This window comes from Pseudorasbora parva, chromosome 19 (assembly GCF_024679245.1).
Source record: "Pseudorasbora parva isolate DD20220531a chromosome 19, ASM2467924v1, whole genome shotgun sequence".
In the NCBI taxonomy this organism is placed as follows: domain Eukaryota; kingdom Metazoa; phylum Chordata; class Actinopteri; order Cypriniformes; family Gobionidae; genus Pseudorasbora; species Pseudorasbora parva.
Window position 1 is genome coordinate 20,885,354 of NC_090190.1, and position 24,078 is coordinate 20,909,431.

General features: G+C 41.5%; 1 protein-coding gene across 1 annotated transcript; it reads right to left on the reverse strand.

The window, feature by feature from the left end:
* Positions 1-9,356: 9,356 nt before the first annotated feature.
* Positions 9,357-23,430, reverse strand: stx12 (syntaxin 12). Its single transcript, XM_067425861.1, has 10 exons — positions 23,368-23,430; positions 21,793-21,979; positions 19,547-19,616; positions 19,359-19,458; positions 19,085-19,222; positions 18,143-18,186; positions 17,937-18,042; positions 13,843-13,915; positions 12,459-12,541; positions 9,357-10,348 (listed from the first exon to the last, which is right to left on the reverse strand). The coding sequence occupies exons 2-10, from the start codon at positions 21,887-21,889 to the stop codon at positions 10,256-10,258; spliced, it is 804 nt and encodes a 267-aa protein (XP_067281962.1). The 5' UTR covers positions 21,890-21,979; positions 23,368-23,430; the 3' UTR covers positions 9,357-10,255.
* Between the last annotated feature and the right edge of the window lie 648 nt (positions 23,431-24,078).

A 24,078-nucleotide genomic window follows, 5' to 3' on the forward strand; every position in this document is an offset into this window, starting at 1 on the left:
ACTGAGTGAGACAAAATCCACAAGAACTGCGTCTGCGACAACATCTCCTTGAAGAAACCCTCCTGCAAAGCTACAGTACTGTGAACAGTTTTAGACCCTTGTGTAAATAATGCTGTAAAGTGAGAATGCTACAAAAATAATGTCAAATAGATTTTGTTTATCAAATAACTCCTTATAACAAAATTATATCAGTGTTTGGTGTGACCACACTTTTTTGCAGGAGGGTTTCTTCAAGCGTCTTGGAGATGTTGTGACAGTTCTTGTGGATTTTGTCTCAAGTTTTTTTTCAGTTTCTTCATGCAATCGCAGATGGACTCGATGATGGTTGGTGAGATTAGATCTCCGTGTGGATCAAACAGCTGTTGACGGACTCCTGCACACAAAAATCTCACTGGAATGGATTATTACAATTTATGGCAAAATAAATGTTTGAAAATGTAAACTGATATTACCTACTGACACACTTTTGCAAAATATAGAAATAACTGGCTTAAAAGCATTTTTTGGGGGGTGAAAATACTAACGTGCCAAACACTTTTGCACAGTACTGTATATAGCAACTACATTTTTGAAGATCAGGGAATTGCTATGAGGTTATCCATGTTTTCTGAGTGGTTGTAGCCTCTTTTTATGCAGTTGGCCAATTATTTATTATTATGCAATTATTATGCAATTATTTTTATTATTATTTATTTTTTCATTGGCTACCAGATGAAAATTCTGGACTAAGTATTATCCTTTAGAAACCCGTCCTCATGTCCATAGCAAAAAAAAATGTGGGACACTCGTTGCCCTGCAAAGTTTAATATTCTGCTATTTTTAAAGGTAAGTCTAGAGGTTAAAAAAAGCTGTAAACTTTAATTAGCCCACACAACCAAAGCCAATCAAAAGACTGCAGATTGCTGGGTTGATATAAGTGTGTACACCATGTACTTTCTGAAATATATAGCATATCCTGACTGGTCACATTCACAGTGCTCATTTCACCACAGCTAAATGTGGCTTGAATCTGGGGGGATTCTATGATTTCAATTTTAGGGGGACACCGACTCAGCCCTAAATGAGGGTATGATTTATATATATATATATATATATATATATATATATATATATATATATATATATATATATATATATATATATATATATATATATATATATATATATATACAGTCTTTTTCAAAATAATAGCAGTACAATGTGACTAGCCAGAATAATCAAGGTTTTTAGTATATTTTTTATTGCTACGTGGCAAACAAGTTACCAGTAGGTTCAGTAGATTCTCAGAAAACAAATGAGACCCAGCATTCATGATATGCACGCTCTTAAGGCTGTGCAATTGGGCAATTAGTTGAAAGGGGTGTGTTCAAAAAAATAGCAGTGTCTACCTTTGACTGTACAAACTCAAAACTATTTTGTACAAACATTTTTTTTCTGGGATTTAGCAATCCTGTGAATCACTAAACTAATATTTAGTTGTATGACCACAGTTTTTTAAAACTGCTTGACATCTGTGTGGCATGGAGTCAACCAACTTGTGGCACCTCTCAGCTGTTATTCCACTCCATGATTCTTTAACAACATTCCACAATTCATTCAGATTTCTTGGTTTTGCTTCAGAAACAGCATTTTTGATATCACCCCACAAGTTCTCAATTGGATTAAGGTCTGGAGATTGGGCTGGCCACTCCATAACATTAATTTTGTTGGTTTGGAACCAAGACTTTGCCTGTTTACTAGTGTGTTTTGGGTCATTGTCTTGTTGAAACAACCGTTTCAAGGGCATGTCCTCTTCAGCATAGGGCAACATGACCTCTTCAAGTATTTTAACATATGCAAACTGATCCATGATCCCTGGTATGCGATAAATAGGCCCAACACCATAGTAGGAGAAACATGTCCATATCATGATGCTTGTACCTCCATGCTTCACTGTCTTCACTGTGTACTGTGGCTTGAATTCAGAGTTTGGGGGTCGTCTCACAAACTGCCTGTGGCCCTTGGACCCAAAAAGAACAATTTTACTCTCATCAGTCCACAAAATCTTCCTCCATTTCTCTTTAGGCCAGTTGATGTGTTCTTTGGCAAATTGTAACCTCTTCTGCACATGCCTTTTTTTTAACAGAGGGACTTTGCGGGGGATTCTTGAAAATAGATTAGCTTCACACAGACGTCTTCTAACTGTCACAGTACTTACAGGTAACTCCAGACTGTCTTTGATCATCCTGGAGGTGATCATTGGCTGAGCCTTTGCCATTCTGGTTATTCTTCCATCCATTTTGATGGTTGTCTTCCGTTTTCTTCCACGTCTCTCTGGTGTTGCTCTCCATTTTAAGGCATTGGAGATCATTTTAGCTGAACAGCCTATCATTTTTTGCACCTCTTTATAGGTTTTCCCCTCTCTAATCAACTTTTTAATCAAAGTACGCTGTTCTTCTGAACAATGTCTTGAACGACCCATTTTCCTCAGCTTTCAAATGCATGTTCAACAAGTGTTGGCTTCATCCTTAAATAGGGGCCACCTGATTCACACCTGTTTCTTCACAAAATTGATGACCTCAGTGATTGAATGCCACACTGCTATTTTTTTGAACACACCCCTTTCAACTAATTCAACTAATTGCCCAATTGCACAGCCTTAAGAGCGTGCATATCATGAATGCTGGGTCTCATTTGTTTTCTGAGAATCTACTGAACCTACTGGTAACTTGTTTGCCACGTAGCAATAAAAAAATATACGAAAAACCTTGATTATTCTGGTTAGTCACATTGTACTGCTTTTATTTTGAACAATACTGTATATAATTCACAATTCTTAAAAGATAAACAGAATTGTGAGATATTTATTCTGTCAATTTTTTTCTCAGAATTGCCCGTTTGTATCCCGCAATTCACTTTTTTTTTTTTTTTTGATTTTTTTTCCATTTCGATTCTGACATACAAAAGGCACAACAAAACATTTTCTGCCACCACTACACACACGCAGCTTGGTCTATATGCATTAATATTCATTAAGAATAAACCAACTTTATATTACTGTAGCTATCTAGATTCGCAATATGCGGTAATATATTGTTACATTTTTTGTTTTCAGCACATGTAATGCTCAAACACTATTGTTCCCTTTCGAGAGAGGTTCCTCTTATTACGTATGGGGAAAACTCCTTTTCTCGAGAATATGAAGCAAAACTTTATTAATAAAGGTATCCATGTAAAGCGTAGTGCCGCTGTACAGCCATAGCCCAGCGCGAGGAGCGCTCTGATTGGCCGGGCCGCGGCAACTGCAGGAACCTATGGTGAGGCGGCTGAGAGGAACGAACCAATGGGGGGCGTTCCAGAAAGCCCGCTGTAAAAGGTGCTTATATTTGCATACAGGAGGCTATATAAGACCCTAATTCGCCATAGGTGTCAGATTTTATCTCCTTCAGCGACACCTTCGCTGACCTCCGGAAGAAGCACCGCCGTCGAACAAGCACCAGCGGAACCTGCAGCTGAGGACGACGGATTCCCCCGGTCTCCGCCTTCTCTGCCGTTCCAGCTACGCCATCCGGCGCCAGTATCCTTTAATTCTCTCTTCTTTCTAAAAGAGTGCGAGGCGTTGTTGCAAATGCCTCGCATTTCCTGCGGCTCGAGCAGAGCCTCTCTCCTCGGCGACGACCGTCACATCATCTGTGTGACATGCCTTGGACGGGACCACGCGCAGCTCGCGCTTTCCAGGGGCGGCTGCCCCGAGTGTGATGTGATGGCGCTGCAGACCCTTCGGGCTCGCCTCGCCACCTTCGACCAGGTGCCTCCTCCTGCCGCTGGGCCGCGCCGTAAGAAACGCTGCGACCAGAGGCTGCCAGAGCGGTCGGGCGACTGCACGCCGGATGATTCCCCGCATGCCTCGCCTTCGCCGGTCACCTTCACTCAGGAGGAACAGCGCCCCTCTCATGCAGCGGCCTGTTCGGTTTCCTTCGGTGGCCCGTCGCCAGAGGAAGACGAGGACAGCCTCTCCACTGCCGCTTTGGGTAGCAAGTGGTCAGTTTCTGTCTCGGAGCCCCCCGCTTCGACGCAGACCGCCACGAGCTCCAAAAACAATGCTGACGCGGAGCTTATCCGCGTGCTCTCTAAGGCCGTGGAAGACCTCGGACTCGAGTGGTCCCAGCCTGAAGAGCCAACGCGCAGCAGACTGGACGAGTGGTACCTAGAAAGCCGCCATCTCTCTTCTCCTCAGAAGCCCGCGCCTTTCTTCCCTGAGGTACACGACGAGCTTACTAAATCTTGGAAGTCTCCCTACTCTGCTCGCGCGAGATCCGCCTTTACCTCAGCGCTCTCTACCGTCGACGGCGCCAAGGAAAAAGGCTACGAGTCTCTTCCCCCCCTCGAAGAGGCTGTCACCGCGCACCTCTGCCCGCCCTCCTCCAGAGGATGGAAGGCCAGGGCGCAGCACCCTTCCAAGCCCTGCCGCACTAGCTCTGCTCTCGCTGGCTGAGCGTATGCCTCCGCTGGCCAGGCTTCCGCGGCCCTTCACACCATGGCTGTCCTTCAGGTGTTCCAGGCCAGACTTCTCCGCTCTTTGGACGAGTCTGTCCCCGACTCCGAAGTTTTGAAGGACCTTCGCAGCGCGACGGACTTGGCCCTTCGTGCTACTAAAGCCACTGCGCAAGCCATTGGAAAGAATATGGCTAACCTGACGGCCTTAGAGAGGCACCTTTTGACCGAGATGAAGGACGCGGATAAAGCCTCCTTCTTGGACACCCCTATCTCTACTACCGGTCTCTTCGGTCCGTCAGTCGTGGGCTTCGCGGAGCGTTTCATCGAAGCGCAAAAGGCTACTCAGGCTATGAGGCACTTCCTACCCAAGCGCTCCAGCTCTTCTTCAGGCCTGGGACGCCCTCAAGGTAGACCGCCACCCTCTCAACCCGCTAAGCCGGCTGCGCCACCTTCTCGGCCTCGCTCCTCTTCTGGAACGCGCCAACGCTCCCGCTCCACGAACCGCAGCAGGCAGCCTGAACGCCGGGGACCTCGACCCAAGCTTGTGTTGAACCCTGACCCTCTGAAGCCCTTCTAGCCGCAAGGAGAAAGAGGACATGGTCAGGTCTCGCCTCGGCCGGACCCCCATCTCTCCCTCCCGGTCTCCCAGTTCCCTGCACCCAGGTGACTGCCGACCTGTTTCGCAGCCAATGAGCCCGTTGTCAAACGCACTCGCCTGCACACAAACGCCGTTATCACGGCGACCCAAATAAATCTCAAAAAGAGCTTTTTCTCTGTAGTAAATGTGCCCACATATCAGTCTGCACTCCTACACTCATATACCCCTCCCACCCATGCTATAAATGTCCCGGCGCCCACTCCACAGTGCACGCCGCCACACATAAGCATTACCCCCTCTATGTCACAAGCACAAAATGGAAGCGCCAGAGTTCCCTCTATTAGGCGACCCCTATCCGCGCCAGCTCCAGCAACTATCGCGTCGGGCTCAGGCCTGGCAAGCCATGCCCGGTGTATCAAATAGGGTTGTGAACATAGTAAAAAGGGGCTACTCGCTACAGTTCGCTCGTGGTCGAGACCTCGGTGAAAAGCAGCGTCAGTCATGTGCTTCGCACCGAGATTTCGAAACTGTTAGAGAAGGGAGCGGTGGAGCCCGTTCCCCCATCCCGAAGCGAGTCGGGCTTCTACAGCCGATACTTTCTCGTTCCGAAGAAGGACGGAGGGCTCAGGCCAATCCTAGATCTAAGGCATTTGAACAAAGCTCTAATGTCTTGCTCTTTCAAAATGCTGACGGTGAAACAGATCCTCGCCCACATTCGCCCCGGGGACTGGTTTTTCACGATAGATCTGAAAGATGCATACTTTCACATTCAGGTATCCCCCCACCACAGGCCATTCTTGAGATTCGCCTTCGAGGGGCAGGCTTATCAGTACACGGTCCTGCCATTCGGGTTATCCCTGGCGCCCCGCACGTTTACGAAATGTATGGACGCGGCATTAGCTTCGCTCAGGCTGAAAGGGATGCGGGTGCTCAACTACCTCGACGACTGGCTAGTGATAGCCCAGTCTCGAGCACAACTACTAACACACAGATCCTGGCTCCTCAACCATTTAAATTGTTTGGGTCTCAGGATCAATATCGCCAAGAGCTCGCTGTCCCCCACTCAAAAGATATCTTTTCTGGGCATAATTCTAGACTCGAGACTCATGAACGTGCGGCTAACGACACAGCGTGCGCTATCCGTCCAGAACATGGCGGCTTCATTCAAAGCCGAGACTCGTGTTCCCCTGAAACATTTTCAGAGGATGCTCTGCCTTATGGCCTCGGCATCGTCAGTGCTCAGGCTGGGACTGTTACACATGCATCCCCTCCAGCATTGGCTACACGCCCGTGTCCCTCCTTACGCATGGAAATGGGGCCGTCTTCCCGTCAAAGTGAACCACAGCGTTGTCAAAGCTTTGGCTCCTTGGACGGGGACAGAGTGGTATCGGAGGGGCGTGCCTATGGGCACGGTTACGAAGTTGAAAGTGGTCTCGACAGATGCCTCCACTCTAGGGTGGGGAGCCCTACACGAGGGCAAGCCGATCTCTGGCTTGTGGACAGAAACAGAGAAATGGCTGCACATAAACTGTCTAGAGATGAAAGCGGTCGCCTTATCGCTGAGAGCTTTCCTTCCACATATAAAGAACCACCACGTCTTGGTTCGTGCAGACAGCACGTTGGTGGTAGCGTATATAAATCGCCAGGGCGGCCTGAGATCACATCTCCTTTTATGGGCAGAGCACAACCTGAGCTCCCTGAGGGCGGCTCACGTGCTCACGGCTCACCCTGAATCTGGGTCCGGATATGTTATCCAGGGGACCCATTCCCCCAGGGGAATGGTCTCTTTACCCGCAAACGGTTCTCTTAATTTGAAACACCTTCGGCAGAGCGAAGGTGGATCTCTTCGCCTCAGAAGACAACACTCACTGCCCAATATTTTTCTCCAAACGCAGGGACGCCCTGGCACATGTCTGGCCATATATGCTGGTCGCTATATGCTTTCCCCCCGATCGCGATGCTGCCGCAAACCATCAAGAAAATCAGGGAGACAGCATCCACGGTGCTTTTAATAGCCCCGCTCTGGAGGAACCGAACGTGGTTCTCCGATCTGATCCAGCTGTCAGACACAGCCCCATGGCCCATTCCGCTGAGGAAAGACCTCATCACACAGGCGAAGGGGAAGATCTGGCATCCCAGTCCCGAACTATGGGCCCTCCACATATGGCCCATCAACTGGTATCGGGAAACCTCTCTGACAGAGTTATGAACACTATTGCGGAAGCTAGAGCCCCCGCGACTAGGCGGCTCTATACTCTGAAGTGGTCGGTGTTTTCTAACTGGTGTGCCGTCCGAAATATCGACGCACGCTCATGCGAAACAGCCGAAGTGCTCGCTTTTCTCCAAGAGCTACTGGACGCGGGTCGTTCCCCCTCCACGCTCAAAGTTTATGTCGCCGCCATAGCAGCTAACCATGCTCAGATCGCGGGACATTCACTAGGGAAAAGTGAGCTCATTTTACATTTTCTTAAAGGGGCTAGGAGATTGAACCTCCCTCGCCCTCCCTCGGTCCCTATTTGGGACCTCGCGGTGGTTTTAGACGCTATGAAGGGTCCCCCCTTCGAGCCACTCCAGACCGCGACCATAAAGCTTTTATCACTCAAAACCGCGTTTCTGCTGGCTCTGGCCTCGGTTAAACGTGTGAGTGACTTACACACACTCTCAGTGAGCCCGTCCTGTCTCGAGTTCGGGCCCAACAACTCCAAAGTTGTTCTCAAACCGAGACATGGTTTTATACCCAAAGTGCTTTCTACCCCTTTTAGAGCACAGGTTATTACTCTGCTTCCATTACCCGCGTCTCAGGGTGAACAGGACGCGAACCTACTCTGCCCGGTCAGAGCTTTGAGACTGTATCTGGAGCGCTCCTCCCCCTTCAGGCAGTCGGACTAGCTGTTTGTCTGCTTCGGCTGCCGCACTAAAGATTGTGCTGTCACAAAGCAGACTCTCACACTGGATAGTGGACGCGATCTCACTGGCATATGAGTCTAAAAACCTGACTTGCCCTATAGGCGTTAAAGCCCACTCCACTAGAGGCATGGCCTCATCTTGGGCTTGGTCGTGTGGCATTTCTTTGGAAGATATCTGTGCGGCGGCAGGCTGGGCCTCTCCGTCCACTTTTATCAGATTCTACAAATTGGAGGTTCCAGCTCTACAAGCAGGGCTTCTCTCCATCTAGGCTCTATCTTGACCCTGGCAAAAAGATTGCCTTACGTTTTGGCCTGTACACATTAGTCCTTAAGCACTATTCATTCATCATAAGATCCGACTATGTCCGATCAGCTGTTCAAATGAACCGACTCTTCCGGTTCTTCATTCCCCTTATAAGCCGCCTCTGTCGGTCTCTCGGGGGTTTATTAACATGTGCTTTGGGTATACTGGGTCAGTCAGCACACACAGCACTTTACATTGTGTTCCCCATACGTAATACGAGGAACCTCTCTCGAAAGGGAACGTACTCGGCTACTTTCGTAACCTCAGTTCCCTGAGAGAGAGGAACGAGTATTACGTTCCGTGCCGTGTTTATGCTTCTCAGGTATCACTTCAGTCGATCTTAAAACCTGACACCTATGGCGAATTAGGGTCTTATATAGCCTCCTGTATGCAAATATAAGCACCTTTTACGGCGGGCTTTCTGGAATGCCCCCCATTGGTTCGTTCCTCTCAGCCGCCTCACCATAGGTTCCTGCAGTTGCCGCGGCCCGGCCAATCAGAGTGCTCCTGGCGCTGGGCTATGGCCGTACAGCGGCACTACGCTTTACATGGATACCTTTATTAATAAAGTTTTGCTTCATATTCTCGAGTTTTCCCCATACGTAATACTCGTTCCTCTCTCTCAGGGAACCGAGGTTACGAAAGTAACCGAGTACGTTTATTTGTGTAGTAAAATTCACTTTAAATAAAATCTATATTTATAATTGTCATTTATGGATATAACATGGACAATGCCATGCTTTAGTGGAGGATTTCTGTCACCTGCTAGAAAACAAACACACTTTTAAACATGAAAATGACATGGAATTACAACAAGTAGACGGCAGCACTTATTAGCTCATTTACCATTTCCCCTAATTTTTAGTTATTTCTGCGTGTCTTGTTTCCAGATTTATCAATATTATAACAATTATTTTGCTATTGTACTGGACTGAAGTATAACAACAGTGGGAAAAGTTAGTCTTAGATGAAAAGGAATTTCGTAAAAATTTGATTGAAGAACATCCACCTAAAATGTACCAAGTGACGCCACTGGCTGGAATAATTATAAGAGAGAATCGGGAAGGCAGACTTGATTAAGACATATTTCTCTTTAATCATGTACTCAGTCATATAAATCAATTTTTAAAAAAGGAAAAAAAAAAAGACATTCATTTTTGCATGTTCTAAAAGTATGGGTGCAATTCTTTTTACATAATTTTAATGTACTGTGCATACTTTTCATGTTTTAATATACAAATCTTTTTCAGCCATAATATTGATTACAAGTTCTTATACAACACATTTACAGCTATATGATATAATGGACCTGTATAATAAACCTATGCTTTCACACCAGTAACAGTATTGAAACTGAAGTTCAGAGATGTTTGAGCTTAAGGTGTCATTGCTGCTTCATACTTGCAATTCTTCTGGCCTACTGTTATATGGTATCAACAACAATGCACGATTAATTCTGCAGCTCATCTAAGCATTTTGCTGTTAACCTTTGGAGTGACTTGAAAACTTTAGACATATTTGAATTTTACATTATACAAGACATCTAAAGCCAAACTTATTTTACAGTAAGATGTAAAAAAAAAAAAAAAACTTTTACACCTTAACTCATTCCAATAAATTTGTTAAAAAGAAATAACCTTGTTTTATTAAGAAATGTAAAGTAGTGTTAGTGCTAGAAATGAATCACAAGAATCAAAATTAAATGTTATATCACTTATTTTTTTCCCCACCCCATCCATGAGCTCATCCTTCTTTGTACAAACTAAAGGGCCTGAGGGGAGAGGATAGGGAATGTTATGTTCACTTTAGCCATTTCATACTGTATCTAACCCAGCAAACCTACAGAGATGGACCAACAGGTGCTGCTGAGAGCCTTTGACCTCCCTCCCAATGTGGATGGCATTGGGTTTGCGAGCAAGAAAATAAATTAAAGAAATGAGTGGAAAAAGGGGAAATGAAGAGGAATGATCTTCATTTGGTAGTCTGCCAAATAATAATGCTGATGACGACGACCACTAAGGAGAGGACCACTGCCAGGATGCACATCTTCTTACGAGACTTTTGCTACAGTGAAGGAAAGAAAATAGTCATTATCGTCAAACAGCATGGCAACATGTATTGTTTTAGATTCTGCCATTTTGCTACATACACTATATTGCCAAAAGTTTTGGGACGCCTGCCTTTACATGCAACATGAACTTTAATGACATTCCATTCTTAATCCATAAGTGTATAGTTTAATATGTAGTTGGTCCACCCTTTGCAACTATAACAGCTTTAACTCTCCTGGGAAGGCTTTCCGCAAGGTTTAGGAGTGTGTTTATAGGAGCATGAAATTGTCCAAAATGTCATGGTATGCTGAAGCATTAAGGCCCCGTCCACACGGAGACGCGTTTAGCTGTATAAATTTTGTACCGTATCAGCGTTTCGTCCACACAGATCCGGCGTTTTAGAAGCATGCATCCAATATTTTTCGAAACCGGGTCCCAAAGCGGATAAATCTGAAAACGCTCATCTTCCATCTTCGTGTGTACAGCGAATCCGTATATTTTCTGAAACGATGATGTCATCACACTACGTCCGGCACGGTGAAAGAGGTAAGGGATACAACTACGGGCACTGGGCATGCGCACATCAATATTGCGTCATTTAATTAACGTATCTGCATTATTGTAAGGGTATGTTTTGGGTTGGGGTAGGTGTAGGCATTAATAAAACACATCTGTTAAGTAGCAAATGTATTTATTGTTATTTTATTGTGAGATTTTGCCTCACCTCCGACCACTGCTATACCCCTTCTAGCCACAACTCTGCTTCTCTGTTTTTAGTGTATTTCTGTGGCAGAATTACAGCGCCACACACTGGCCTGGCATGCAAACTACATCGTTTTTAGTCCGTTTTTGTAATCTCGTGTGGACGCAGATATTTCTTGAAACGAGGAGAAAAAAAAAGATCGGATTGGGAAAGCGCTGGCTTCGTGTGGACAAGGCCTAAGAGTTCCTTTTACTGGAACTAAGGGGCCAAGCCCAACCCCTTAAAAAAAAAACCCATACCATAAGCTCCCCTCCACCAAACTTTGCAATTGTCACAATGCAGTCAAACAAGTACTGTTCTCCTGGTAACCGCCAAAGCCAGACTCGTCCATCGGATTTCCAGACAGAGAAACGTCATTGGTCACTCCAGAGAACATCTCCACTGCTCAGAGTCCAGTGGCGGTGTGCTTTACACAACTGCATCTGACGCTTTGGATTGCACTTGGTGATCTAAGGCTTGTATGCAGCTGCTGGAAACCCATTCCATTAATCTTTCCACGCAATGTTCTTGAGCTAATCCGAAGGCCACACAAAGTTTGGAGGTCTGTGGTACTTGGTCTACCACTTCGGGGCTGAGCTGCTTCCACTTTGTTATAATACAACTAACAGTTGACCAGGGAATATTTAATAATGAGCCAATTACACAAATACACAGGTGGCAATCTATCACATTACCATGCTTGAATTCACTGAGCTCCTGAGAGCGACCCATACTTTCACAAAAGTTTGTAGAAGCAGTCTGCATGCCTAGGTGCTTGATTTTATACATCTGTGGTCACTGAAGTGATTGGAATTCAATGATTTGGCAGGGTGTCCCAATACTATTGGCAATATAGTATATTTTGATATACTGTACATCTAACGAATGATAAATAATAATTGAATCCATTTGCCCCAATTTATTTAAAAGTTTGTATCAGATGTTGTCAAAACACACAGGTGTTCTAACGGAGAATGCATGCAGATGTTTTAAAAATGCCATAGCTGTCTTGTGTGTGTACAGGTATGTCATTTATGAGGACACAAATGTGTATAATGACTTATTACAATGTAAACATTGTTTATGAGGAGACTTCCTGTGTCCTTGTAAACCAAATGGCTTAAAAGAAAGCATACTAGTGTTTTTGTTTTTATTTATTAAATAAATGCCAAAGGTTTTGTGTGATGGGTAATGGTTAGTGTAGGGGGATAGAAGATATACAGTTAAAACTTGTATCACACCTATGGAGAGTCACTGTAAACCACATATTCAAGAGAGTGTGTGTGCGTTTGTGTGTGTGTGCGTTTGTGTGTGTGTGTGTGTGTGTGTGTGTGTGTGTGTGTGTGTGTGTGTGTGTGTAATGCTGAAGCTTTTACTGTACCTGATACTGAGCGGCTCTCTGTAGTTGCTCAGCTCCTCTCTCCACATGCACTTCTGCACTCTCCACATTAGCCTCTATGCTATCTGTAATCACACATATTTACTTGCATTTATATTAGAGAATACAAGCTGATAATCTTATAACCTAAACAAGTTCTAGTCAGGAGAAATCACCATTCTGATTGGATCAGGCTAATTGCTATAAAAGGAGGGAAGAAGTGCTTCCAATCATTGTTTACTTGGTGTTAGCGATGGTTACCTCCAAAGAAAGTTATGTCGCCATCATAGCTTTGCTTCAAAATGGCCTTGTAGCAAAGACATTTTAGCAAAGGATATTGCACCTGAAAGAACCATATAATGGATACTGGACAAGAACTTCAGAGAGAGAAAGAAGGAAGAACTGTAGTGAAGACTTTAGGCCGTCCCAGAGTGTCCAGCAAACACCAGGGCCATTAGTGCAATCCGGCGCGATCATAGATATGTGTACATAGATGGCTCATTCAACCGATCCGTGCCATCTGTGCAGGCACTAATGAGACATCTATATACATTTATATATTCTATGATCGCTCCGGTATTTTGACCTTCTCCGGCGGAAGTAATGGGGTTGGGAATACTAGATGAGATTCACCTGCTATGAGGTAAAAAAATAAATACTGTTTGGTTTCTGGCAGAAACCGATCGTTTCGCGTTTTAAGACATCAATGTATCGTCACAAGCCACAGGGTTTAATATGGATTCGTATGTATGTGTTTTTTACTCTCATAGTGGTCATATAAAAAAAAAAACCATTGACGTGCATTATACGGCAACGGTTGGATTTAAAAATCTTCATTTGTATTCTACTAAAGAAACAAACACACCTACATCTTGGATGTCCTGGGGGTAAGCAGATAAACATCAAATTTTTATTGTTGGGTGAACCATCCCTTTAAAGATTTCACAGCACAAATGTGTATCACAACCTGAGGAGGGAATCATTTTTAGAAATATACCCAAAGGATTAGGTTATAACTTCCTAAAAAAGTATAAAATATCAATCAGACAACAGAAAGCATTTAGTAGATTGTGTACAAGAGTTTTTTTACAGCAAAGTTTTAATCATGTTGATGAATTTGAGGCTTTCTTGCATCACACTTCTGCTAATATCCAAACAAGTCTGTCATCATTTAATCACCCTGATGTCATTCCAAACCATTAATTGTCATCCTATTAATTGTATTGCATGGGACAAAACAGCAAATATATCAAAAATTCACCTTTTGGTTCCATGGAATAAAGGTTGTATGAATAATACATGAATGAATGACAATTTTCATTTTTGAAATCCCCATATGAATAACAGCATTGTGCAGAAAAATAAATTAAAGACAGACTTTACTCACCTATCATTTCACCCTGATCATGGATCATCACAGCAAGATCCTTGAAAATCTGATTGACATCCAAAATGTCCGACTGCAATAACAGACAAGGTAGTAAGCAAAATTACATGACAGCATAAATGCGTAACTTATGGTTACAAAAATGCACTTCATATTAACAGCAGGTGTGAACCAGGGATGGACATTTTTCAAAAATATTGTATTTTAATATTTGGGCTCATAAAAAAGCAAATATTCATATTATCGTTTATTTAAATGATGTTTAATGAGAAAGACAAAGTTGTTGTCACCATTTCTAAACAAACTTACGATTAGGCAATTTTATAGAAAACAAGCTTACGTTATATCGTAAGGTTTTTTTGTTGTTTTTTTACTTAAAAACACTAAATATGTGTAAAAAGAAAAAAATATAAAGAACAAAAGAATTATACATTTTTAAATAAATAAAAACACTTACAAAGCAGAGCGCGGAAGTTATCGTACACGAACTGAAATATTTCAGGTCTTTTATTGTTTTAATACTGATGATTTTTGCATACAGCTCATGAAAACCCAAAATTCCTATCTCCAAAAATTAGCATATTTCATCAATAAAAGAAAAGTGTTTTTAATACAAAAAAGTCAATCTTCAAAGAATTATGTTCAGTTATGCACTCAATACTTGGTCTGGAATCTTTTTGCAGAAATGACTGCTTCAATGCGGCGTGGCATGAAGGCAATCAGCCTGTGGCACTGCTGAGGTGTTATGGAGGCCCAGGATGCTTCGATAGCGGCCTTAAGCTCATCCAGAGTGTTCGGTCTTGCGTCTCTCAACTTTCTCTTCACAATATCCCACAGATTCTCCATGGGGTTTAGGTCAGGAGATTTGGCAGGCCAATTGAGCACAGTAATACCATGGTCAGTAAACCATTAACCAGAGGTTTTGGCACTGTGAGCAGGTGCCAGGACATGCTGAAAAACGAAATCTTCATCTCCATAAAGCTTTTCAGCAGATGGAAGCATGAAGTGCTCCAAAATCTCCTGATAGCTAGCTGCATTGACCCTGCCCTTGATAAAACACAGTGGACCAACACCAGCAGCTGACATGGCACCCCAGACCATCACTGACTGTGGGTACTTGACACTGGACTTCAGGCATTTTGGCATTTCCTTCTCCCCTGTCTTCCTCCAGACTCTGGCACCTTTTTTTCTGAATGACAGGCAAAATTTGCTTTCATCCGAAAAAAGTACTTTGGACCACTGAGTAACAGTCCAGTGCTGCTTCTCTGTAGCCCGAAGTGGCTTGACCTGGGGAATGCGGCACCTGTAGCCCATTTCCTGCACACACCTGTGCACGGTGGCTCTGGATGTTTCTACTCCGGACTCAGTCCACTGCTTCCGCAGGTCCCCTAAGGTCTGGAATCGGTCCTTCTCCACAATCTTCCGAACCCGAAGAGGTCCGGTTACCTCTTCTCGTTGTGCAGCGTTTTTTGCCACACTTTTTTCTTCCCACAGACTTCCCACTGAGGTGCCTTGATACAGCACTCTGGGAACAGCCTATTCTTTCAGAAATTTCTTTCTGTGTCTTACCCTCTTGCTTGAGGGTGTCAACGATGGCCCTCTGGACAGGGTCGGGTCGGCAGTCTTACTCATGATTGCGGTTTTGATTAATGAACCAGGCTGGGAGTTTTTAAAAGCCTCAGGAATCTTTTGCAGGTGTTTAGAGTTAATTAGTTGATTCAGATGATTAGGTTAGTAGCTCGTTTAGAGAACCTTTTCATGATATGCTAATTTTTTGAGATAGGAATTTTGGGTTTTCATTTCAAAATGTAATGAATACATGTTAGCCTAGACGTGAGAGGTCTAGGCTACTCTCTCCTATGAGAATGTTGACATCGTAATCTTTTTGAGAAAAAATTTCATTATAAGCTCAGGCCCCTTGTCGAGTCTCAGGTTGTTTTTAACGTTACACTTTAACAACTGAGTAAAATTTGATTTATTCAGCTGGTTATTTATATTATTTTTGTTAAAACCATACCATATAGGTTATTTTTGTTAACACCAAAAGTTCCTTGTTAACCTATAAACCATATAGGTTATGTTAACACCAAATGTTTTCATGTAATAAATGGGAAGCAAAGAAAAAATATCCGATCCGTGAGTCATGATCCGTAATGTGAGCTGAACTGTGAGTTTTGTACTCCGTTACTAGTAGAACACAAATTAAGATTTTTAACTCCAACCGTTGCACTGTGCCAATCATATAATACATGTCAATGGGGTGTAATTATATGAGTAAAAAAAAACATGCACAAACAACTTCAAATTAAATCCATATATGGCCATATATCTCAATGGGATACAGGCAGCGGAAGTGATGTCTCGCACATATCATTATTACATATCGCACGTTCACGGCTGTTGGAGATAGTGTTGTATTTGAGGTAAAGAATGATATCAATACTGTTCGGTTTCTCACACAAACCGATCGTTTCGTTTCTTAAGACATCAATGTGTTGTCACAAGCTGCTGCTTTTACTCTCATTTTGGGGGGAACCATCCCTTTAAAGGAGGCATACACTACCAGTCAAAAGTTTGGACACACTTTCCCATCAAAGAGAACGAGGAACGTGTGTCCAAACTTTTGACTGGTAGTGTATGTCTCAGGATCATTTTGCTATCATATAAGTTATCATCTCGGGCTCGGCACTCAAGTACAGCTGCGCTTACCTGCACTCGTGAATGCACTTTCCTCATTCAACTGGTGTTAAGATTTCATATGATGTCTCACTGTGAAAATGTAGCGGTGGTGATTTTATGATAACCTCACTTCATTAATTAATTTGATTAAAAGTAACTCTTCATTTTCAATCTCCATCCAAGTAATTCCAAACATTGTGAGGCAGACGGCGACATAATGTGATCAAATATTTTACTTCCTCTAAGCACTACCTGTAAGGTGCTGCAGTACATAAATATGCAAACTTCACTGCATTTATGGCTAGTAAAGCAATGTAATAAAATTCAATAGCATTCTTATTTTTTGAATATTAATTACAAATCGAATATTCGACTACTCATGCGGTACACCCCTAGTATGAACACAGGGTCAATGTACGGTATAATGACAGCTATAGATCCAAGTGTCCAAGTGTCTAAAGCTGTTAGTTTGCATTTATGTACTGCAGCACCTTCCGTTTCAAACGGACACATTGGCCCCGTTCACACTGCAGGCAAAAGTGGCCCAAATCTGATTTTTTTGGGGGTCAAGTGACCAGGTCAGACTTCAGAGGTGGTGTGAACACTCAAATCTAGCCCAGATCTGATTTTTTCAAATCAGATTTAGACCACATACCTGTGTGGTCCTGAATCAGACCCAGATCTGATTTTTTCCAATGCGACCGCAGTATGAACAACCAAGGCAGATTTGATGCGACTTTTACGTCAATTTATGTCGACATTTGTCACAATTATGTGCCGGCAAGTTAGCCCTAGACACAGACAGTAATTTTAAAAACTTGACTAGATATGGAGAACAGCGATGGAGCGAGTCAGTGGAGGGAGAGTGAGATGTTAGATCTAATTAGTATATGGGGAGGTTCATATTCATAGCTTCAATTCAAGCTATGCTAGAAGGATCCTACCATAACTGCTTCGTTTTTGAAAAAATAGCACACGAAATGGAAGAACGTGGACACAGAAAAACGTGGCTTCAGTGCCAAAGGAAGGTGACAAAAGGCCAAAATAACCAATTTTGCTCTCTTTCTTTTTGTTCTTCTCCTCTTCAGCACATGCTCATTAATAGTATGGCTTCCATTACACAAACATTTTTAAATAAAAGCGAAAATGCTTACTTCCTCTATAACCTCCCGTACTTTAGCGCAACAGCGTGCTGAGTCTGATGTCATTGATATTGTTCTTTTGCACATGCATATTAGTTTGAAACCTCAAACAGTTCAAACTGGAATCAGATATAGGCCACATTTTAAAAGGTAATGTGAACAGCCAAACAAAAAATCAGATCTGAGCAAAAAATCAGAATTGAGCATTAAGACTTGTGGTGTGAATGATCAGGCAAAAAAAAAAAAGTGATTACAGGAAAAGCAGAAACTGACCTCAAGTTGTCGAATGGCAGTTTCTCTTTCTTTAATGAGCTCCAGGTCCTCCTCTGTTATGGCCGCTTCTTCTGTCTGAATAGTGGTCTTACTCCAGTCATCATTACTATACACACAGACACAGACACACACACAGAATGTTTTTTTAACTGCAACGCTATTACTCATTACTGGGAGCTAATAATCAGGGACTATTTGAGACATACTTATCAAAGGAGACCAGCTGCTCTTCATGCCCTCCATCTTCAGCCTAAAGTAAATCACAACACAAAAGCACTCATCAATACATACTGCAGAGTACTGCTGTATTAATATTTTAATAGCAATAGCATATATCAGCATCATCAAGCCATGTTACTAATTGAATCAGTATATTCTGCACACACAAAAAAAAAGGGCGGAATTATTTTTGAATACGTTTTAAAGTAGGTTCACCATATTAAAATAAATGATTTTACAATGTTTAATCGCGTACCTTTTATTTAGTAAAATACTTTATAGAAAGTATCTATTTCAATAAAATACTTGTGCATAAGGCAGGAAATTAGCTTTTCCATCACGGAGCAAATATTTACCTCTTGAGATTATTTTCTAGGGACATTTTTTTCTTTCTTTTTAATTTAATTTGTATTACCTGTTGTCTTTTATGTCTAATACTATGGCAAATCAGTATTGTCAATTATTGCTCTTGATACTGTAATAATGATTATATATGTAAATTAATAAAATACATACAAATGTTTATGGGGAAATGTTTTATGGCTTCATTTTTTATTTATTTTCACATTTAACTTTAAATTGCGACAGTCGTAATAGATTTGGATAATTGTACAGTGGCATTTTTTGCCCCTTTATCATGAACTTTGGGGAATTTTTTGACCTGAGCCCCTGTTCATTTCCAACCCTGGCGTAAGGTTTTTTTGGGCTTATGTTATGTAACATTCTAACATAGGCTCTATTGCATTTGCAAACAAATGTAAATGTAGTAGATCCTTGTGCAATTCACATGTGCAGTGTTTGCATGGCAAGCATGAATGACAGTGTCACTTAGGATTCTGCCTTAACTACCAATGGAGACGGTCCCCTGGTGTTAGGATCAGAGCTAATGTGGAAACATTATTCCTAAAGGACCCATAAGTGTGTCTTACAGAGAGACGAGACCCTGCTCTGGCTCTGGCCACCGACTCCTTCTCTTTCTCCGCGGCCCGACGCTGCACAGCTTGGAAATTGTTGAGAGCAGCGGAGAAATCATTCATCAGCCGATCCTTCTGGATTTTCTGCTGTCTCTGTTTAAAGATGAAAATCAATTATTTTAACTAAACAAGTCAGAAAATGTATTATAAACATATCAACACCTTCAACTAACCTTCTCTTTTTTTTTTTTTCAGTTCCTTATGCTTCATGAAAACATTATAAACGCACCTGTTCAGACAGAGAGACGGGTAGAGAGAGTACGCCAAGGTCTTTCAGGTGTTTGTTGGTCTCCTTGGCCAGCTGGTTTGTGTAGTGCTGCACCTGCTGACTGTAAACAAATTAAATATTTATAATGCAAGGGCATAAGAGGAACAGGAAGTGCACAGCCCTAATTAAATCAAGAGTTAAACACTCACAGTCTCTCTCGCAGTTCACTGGTGTCTTGTTTTGTTCCCAGTTGGTTTACCATGCTCTTGATTTGAGCCGCTAAAGTAGAAAACACAAAGTTACTCTAAAATCAGTCTATGCAGGACTTCACAGAAGACAGATATGGACAAAGTGAATCTAATGAAAAAATGTACAAATCAGAATTACAAAACGATAAATATTATTTTGTACATTAAAAAAGTCAAACACATCCAATTAGTCATTAAATGACCAATCTAAACAAATCCCAATTAATTTTGACATTTTTATTTAAAACAAATATATCAAGAGTTCAGAGATTATTCAAGTATAACTTACACTACCACAAAAGTTATATTAAATAAATAAATTATATATAATGTAATATTTAACTTTTTTTTTTTACACTATTAATTGATCAAATAAATACAGCTTTGGTGAGCATAAGAGACTTCTTGCACATTGAAACAACAACAAAACAAGTGTAATTTCAACTTCATAACCATCTCAAAGCTGTATGACTTGTTTCATGGATTAGAATTCTTTATTTAACACAAAATCCGAAACACTTAAGGGTCCTACAAAAAGGCTTTACTTCTTAAAATAAATTATAATGTATGTATGTACTTTTGATTTGAGAATGAAATATATAACCAAACATGTTCTTTAATAAATTCATTCATGCCAGGCAATTCAGCAAGATATTTTCCACTTTCATTTTTATTCTCAATCATCTTATACACAACATGCTTCCTTTAAAGGTGCACTATGCAGTATTTTTGCAGTAAAATATCCAAAAACCACTAGGCCAGTGTTATATATTTTGTTCAGTTGAGTACCTACAATATCCCAAATGTTTCCAACTATTTGTAAATTGTGAGAAAATTGCTATTTTAACTAAGGACCGGGACGTTTCAGCATAGCGTTCGAGTGAGTCGCCTGTCAATTGCGTCATATCTGCGCTACCCTCGGTTTCAGGTTTTATTTGGCAGGAGCGCTTACTCTTAGCAGTGTGAACAAGTGAACGCAGGGAGTAACGTCATAACATCATTTTCAACACACTTAAATGTATCTAAAATGATAAAATGAGCTGCATTACCTCATAATCATAACTGGAAGAGCGGAAATAGTGCAGGCGACCGGGGAATGTGTCCCGTCCAAGGAGGTAATCTAGCACTCGGAAAGCGTTCCACCTGGGGCGGCCATTGCTAACCAAGCCATCACCTGCTGTTAGCATCCCATTGACTCCCATTCATTTTTGAGTCACTTTGACAGTGAATAACTTTACATCTGAGACGTTTAAAGACTCCATTTGTCCATTGCTTATTTCTAAAGAAACACGACAATGCATGGAAGGCTCCATTACCTTGTATCTTACACTATCGCCCCGCAGAAGCTGTTTTTGTAAAAATAGGCTAACGATTGCGTCATAACCAACGCTACTCTGTCGCACAGTTGAGAAATTACCGTATAGACAGGAAGAGACGCTCAGAAGCAATCCTTTACTGTCTATGAGACAGTCGGGGGGACGTGGAGACATAAAGTCTGATAAAGTCAAGGGAGAAGAATGGGGAGAAGCCGATAGTGAGCCAAAAGCAACGGGACAAAACATTTAAACAATGTGATTCAGATTTCACTTTCCACAACTACTAGAAGACCTACAGCTGTCAGACAGGTTGCTCATGTCACATCTACGTCGTCAAGCTCAGTCTGAGCCTGCGCAGTTCGCTCAGCCATCAGGAAGTGAGTGCCTCTGATTGACTTCATTTTCCGCCATTGAAGTCTATGGGAAAGCTCTGTCCATTTCTTTTACTGTCTATGGTCCCGTCCCGTCATGATAAAAGTCCCGGTGTTCGTGAGGCGGGTGTTTGTGTAACAATCGCTCCAGTAACTGTGCTCAGCTCCACAACACTCGGTCCTTCTCTTCGTCACTCTACAGCAGCGTTAATAACCGCATTCATGAACGTGATTTCTGCCCATCCTATTTTCCACCGCTGTGAGGTGAAGACCACATGTCCCAAGATACTGCGCTCAAACTTTGCGTCATCAAACTACACATTTGTTTTGAATAGGCGCCCTCTAGTGGACGTAAAGTTGCATAGTGCACCTATAATCCTTTTATGCAGACTTTAATCATCATGAACCTTTCACTATGTTGTCAAATTTCTCTGATATACTTTCTGGAAGTATCTTCTACCAACTAGCAATTATTAACTAGTAATAACAGACACAGATTCAGCAATCTCCAGACACTCACTGTTCTGTGTGATCTTTTGAATGTTGGAGCTGCATGTTTGGATGAGGCCGATGAAGTCTTTTGGTGGGGCACGCTGCTCTGTCCTTCCGTACGACATGACTGCAGGATATTCTGCTGGCTCTGTTGGATGTCTCGGGTGAAAGGTAAAGGAAACTAGAGCAGGAAGTATATATCAGTGCCTAAAATGCTGAGGACAGAGAAACAGGAATTATAACATTACATACTATTATGCCTTTTTCATTGCAGCCACCTTGTGCCTTTTACTACAAGTATAAGGAACAGTGCATAATGTCACCTTACACACCCGGTGATGATTAGAATAGACAACCAGATAAACACAACATGATATAAACAGCCCAGATCGCTGTATAATCTAGGAATGAGTGTGCACTTTAACGCCTACAAACTGCAGTGAATACTGCCTAAATAACTTTCACTTGCAGTTTTCAATTAAAGGTTGAAGATTAGCATACAAAGTATTAACAGTCTAACACATGAAACACGTTTACATGATTGTTATTTTACTTGTATGTGACATATATATGATAAAACGGTCGAAAAATATCCTGACAGTTAGTATTACCTGTTTCTATTTGAATTATCATTAAAATCGTATTTGATTTCCATTATTTGAAAAACTCACTGTAATACTTTTTTATGATTTACAAATTGTAAAACTTTTACAAGGAAATTTTATGAATGAATGTATGAATGTTTTTTTTTTTTTTGACCGTTTTTGTTCAGAACAAAATATTTATGCACAGATAGAATGCCTATAATAATTTATCATCCCTTTATATATATATATATATATATATATATATATATATATATATATATATATATATATATATATATATATATATATATATACACATGTAGTAGATGTTAGATAACGTTCTGTTGCAAGTCACCCCACTAACGTCTGTCCTTGTAAATGCTATTACTCTAATGTTTATGCAAACAAAACTACTGTGACGTGTGTCAGTATCATTATTTACACATTTTCGAGAAACGAGAAAAAGTGCTGTAATTTGGGCACATTTATGAACGATTAAAAACTTAAACAATATCATTTATATATAAATGACAGGGCTAATATTACATAACACATTTAAAGAGGCGGTAGTATAAGTTGTTATGTTATTTTACTAGTATGTGTGACGTTTCATTATTTTAAGGTGAACATAAAACTGTGATAAAGAGAAAATGACAGCATAACAGTGAATGCTAAGCTGGTGAGCTAACTAACTACAACACCCTTACGCGAAACACCGCTGGAAAATTTAGTTGCATGATAAAATGATTAGGTTTTAATTATTAAAGGTCAACAGATAGGTTTACTCTTAAATACCACAGAAAACTACAATTCAAACAAAAACCCGTTACATCACAAAACAACACCCGTCAATATTATTAGCATAAAATATACTGGCACAAAAACATCTTTATGCTGCATTAGACCATCCGCAGTTAACTTCGACATCTAAAACGCGTTCATGTCCATTCTGAACACATTAAACCAGCCATTGCGTTGATTTTCTTAATTCTGAAGAATACATATAAGTATCTTACTTTAGCTCAGGGCCGCTCCTCACTCGGGACTTCCGGTCAGATGCACTTTGTACTTCCGCTAAGGGGTAGAGCCTTCAAAAGCACGTGATTTTTTTTTACAGTCTATGATTTTTAACCCTCACCCTTCCCTCGCAGGTCAAAATGACCAAAGCCCTAAAATTATACTCTTTTTTTTGTCTCGAAAGCTCATTTCATTTGTACATTTTCTTATTTTTTAATGTTTTTTTTTTCGATTGTGTCATTTTTATTTTTACCTTTAAACTACTATCAATAAATAAATAGTAATTTAAGCACATTCTTTCAGCTTTCAATATAACTTACACTTTCACCTTTTTAATTCCGCTCAAAACAGACTACATTGGGTAACTGTCTACTGACCTTTTGTGGATAATAAGTCTACATGATATTTCATGCCACTAGATGGCCTTATAGCTCTATATGGAGCAATTGAGCTGTTCCTCTGGGAATTTTGGGTTTTTCTATGTGTACTACAGCATTCTTCGCATTCCATGAATTCCTATGGGGGTCAAATTGACCAGCTAGGGAAGAATTTGTTACTTTTAAAAAAATGTAACCACCCCTCGAATCCAATCAATTATTTTTGTTTGTTTGTTTGTGTGTGTGTGTGTGTGTGTGGTTCAAGTGCAACAAAAGTCATAGGGTCTTAGACCACTCATAATAACACCCAAAATTCAAAATGACCTGGGGGAA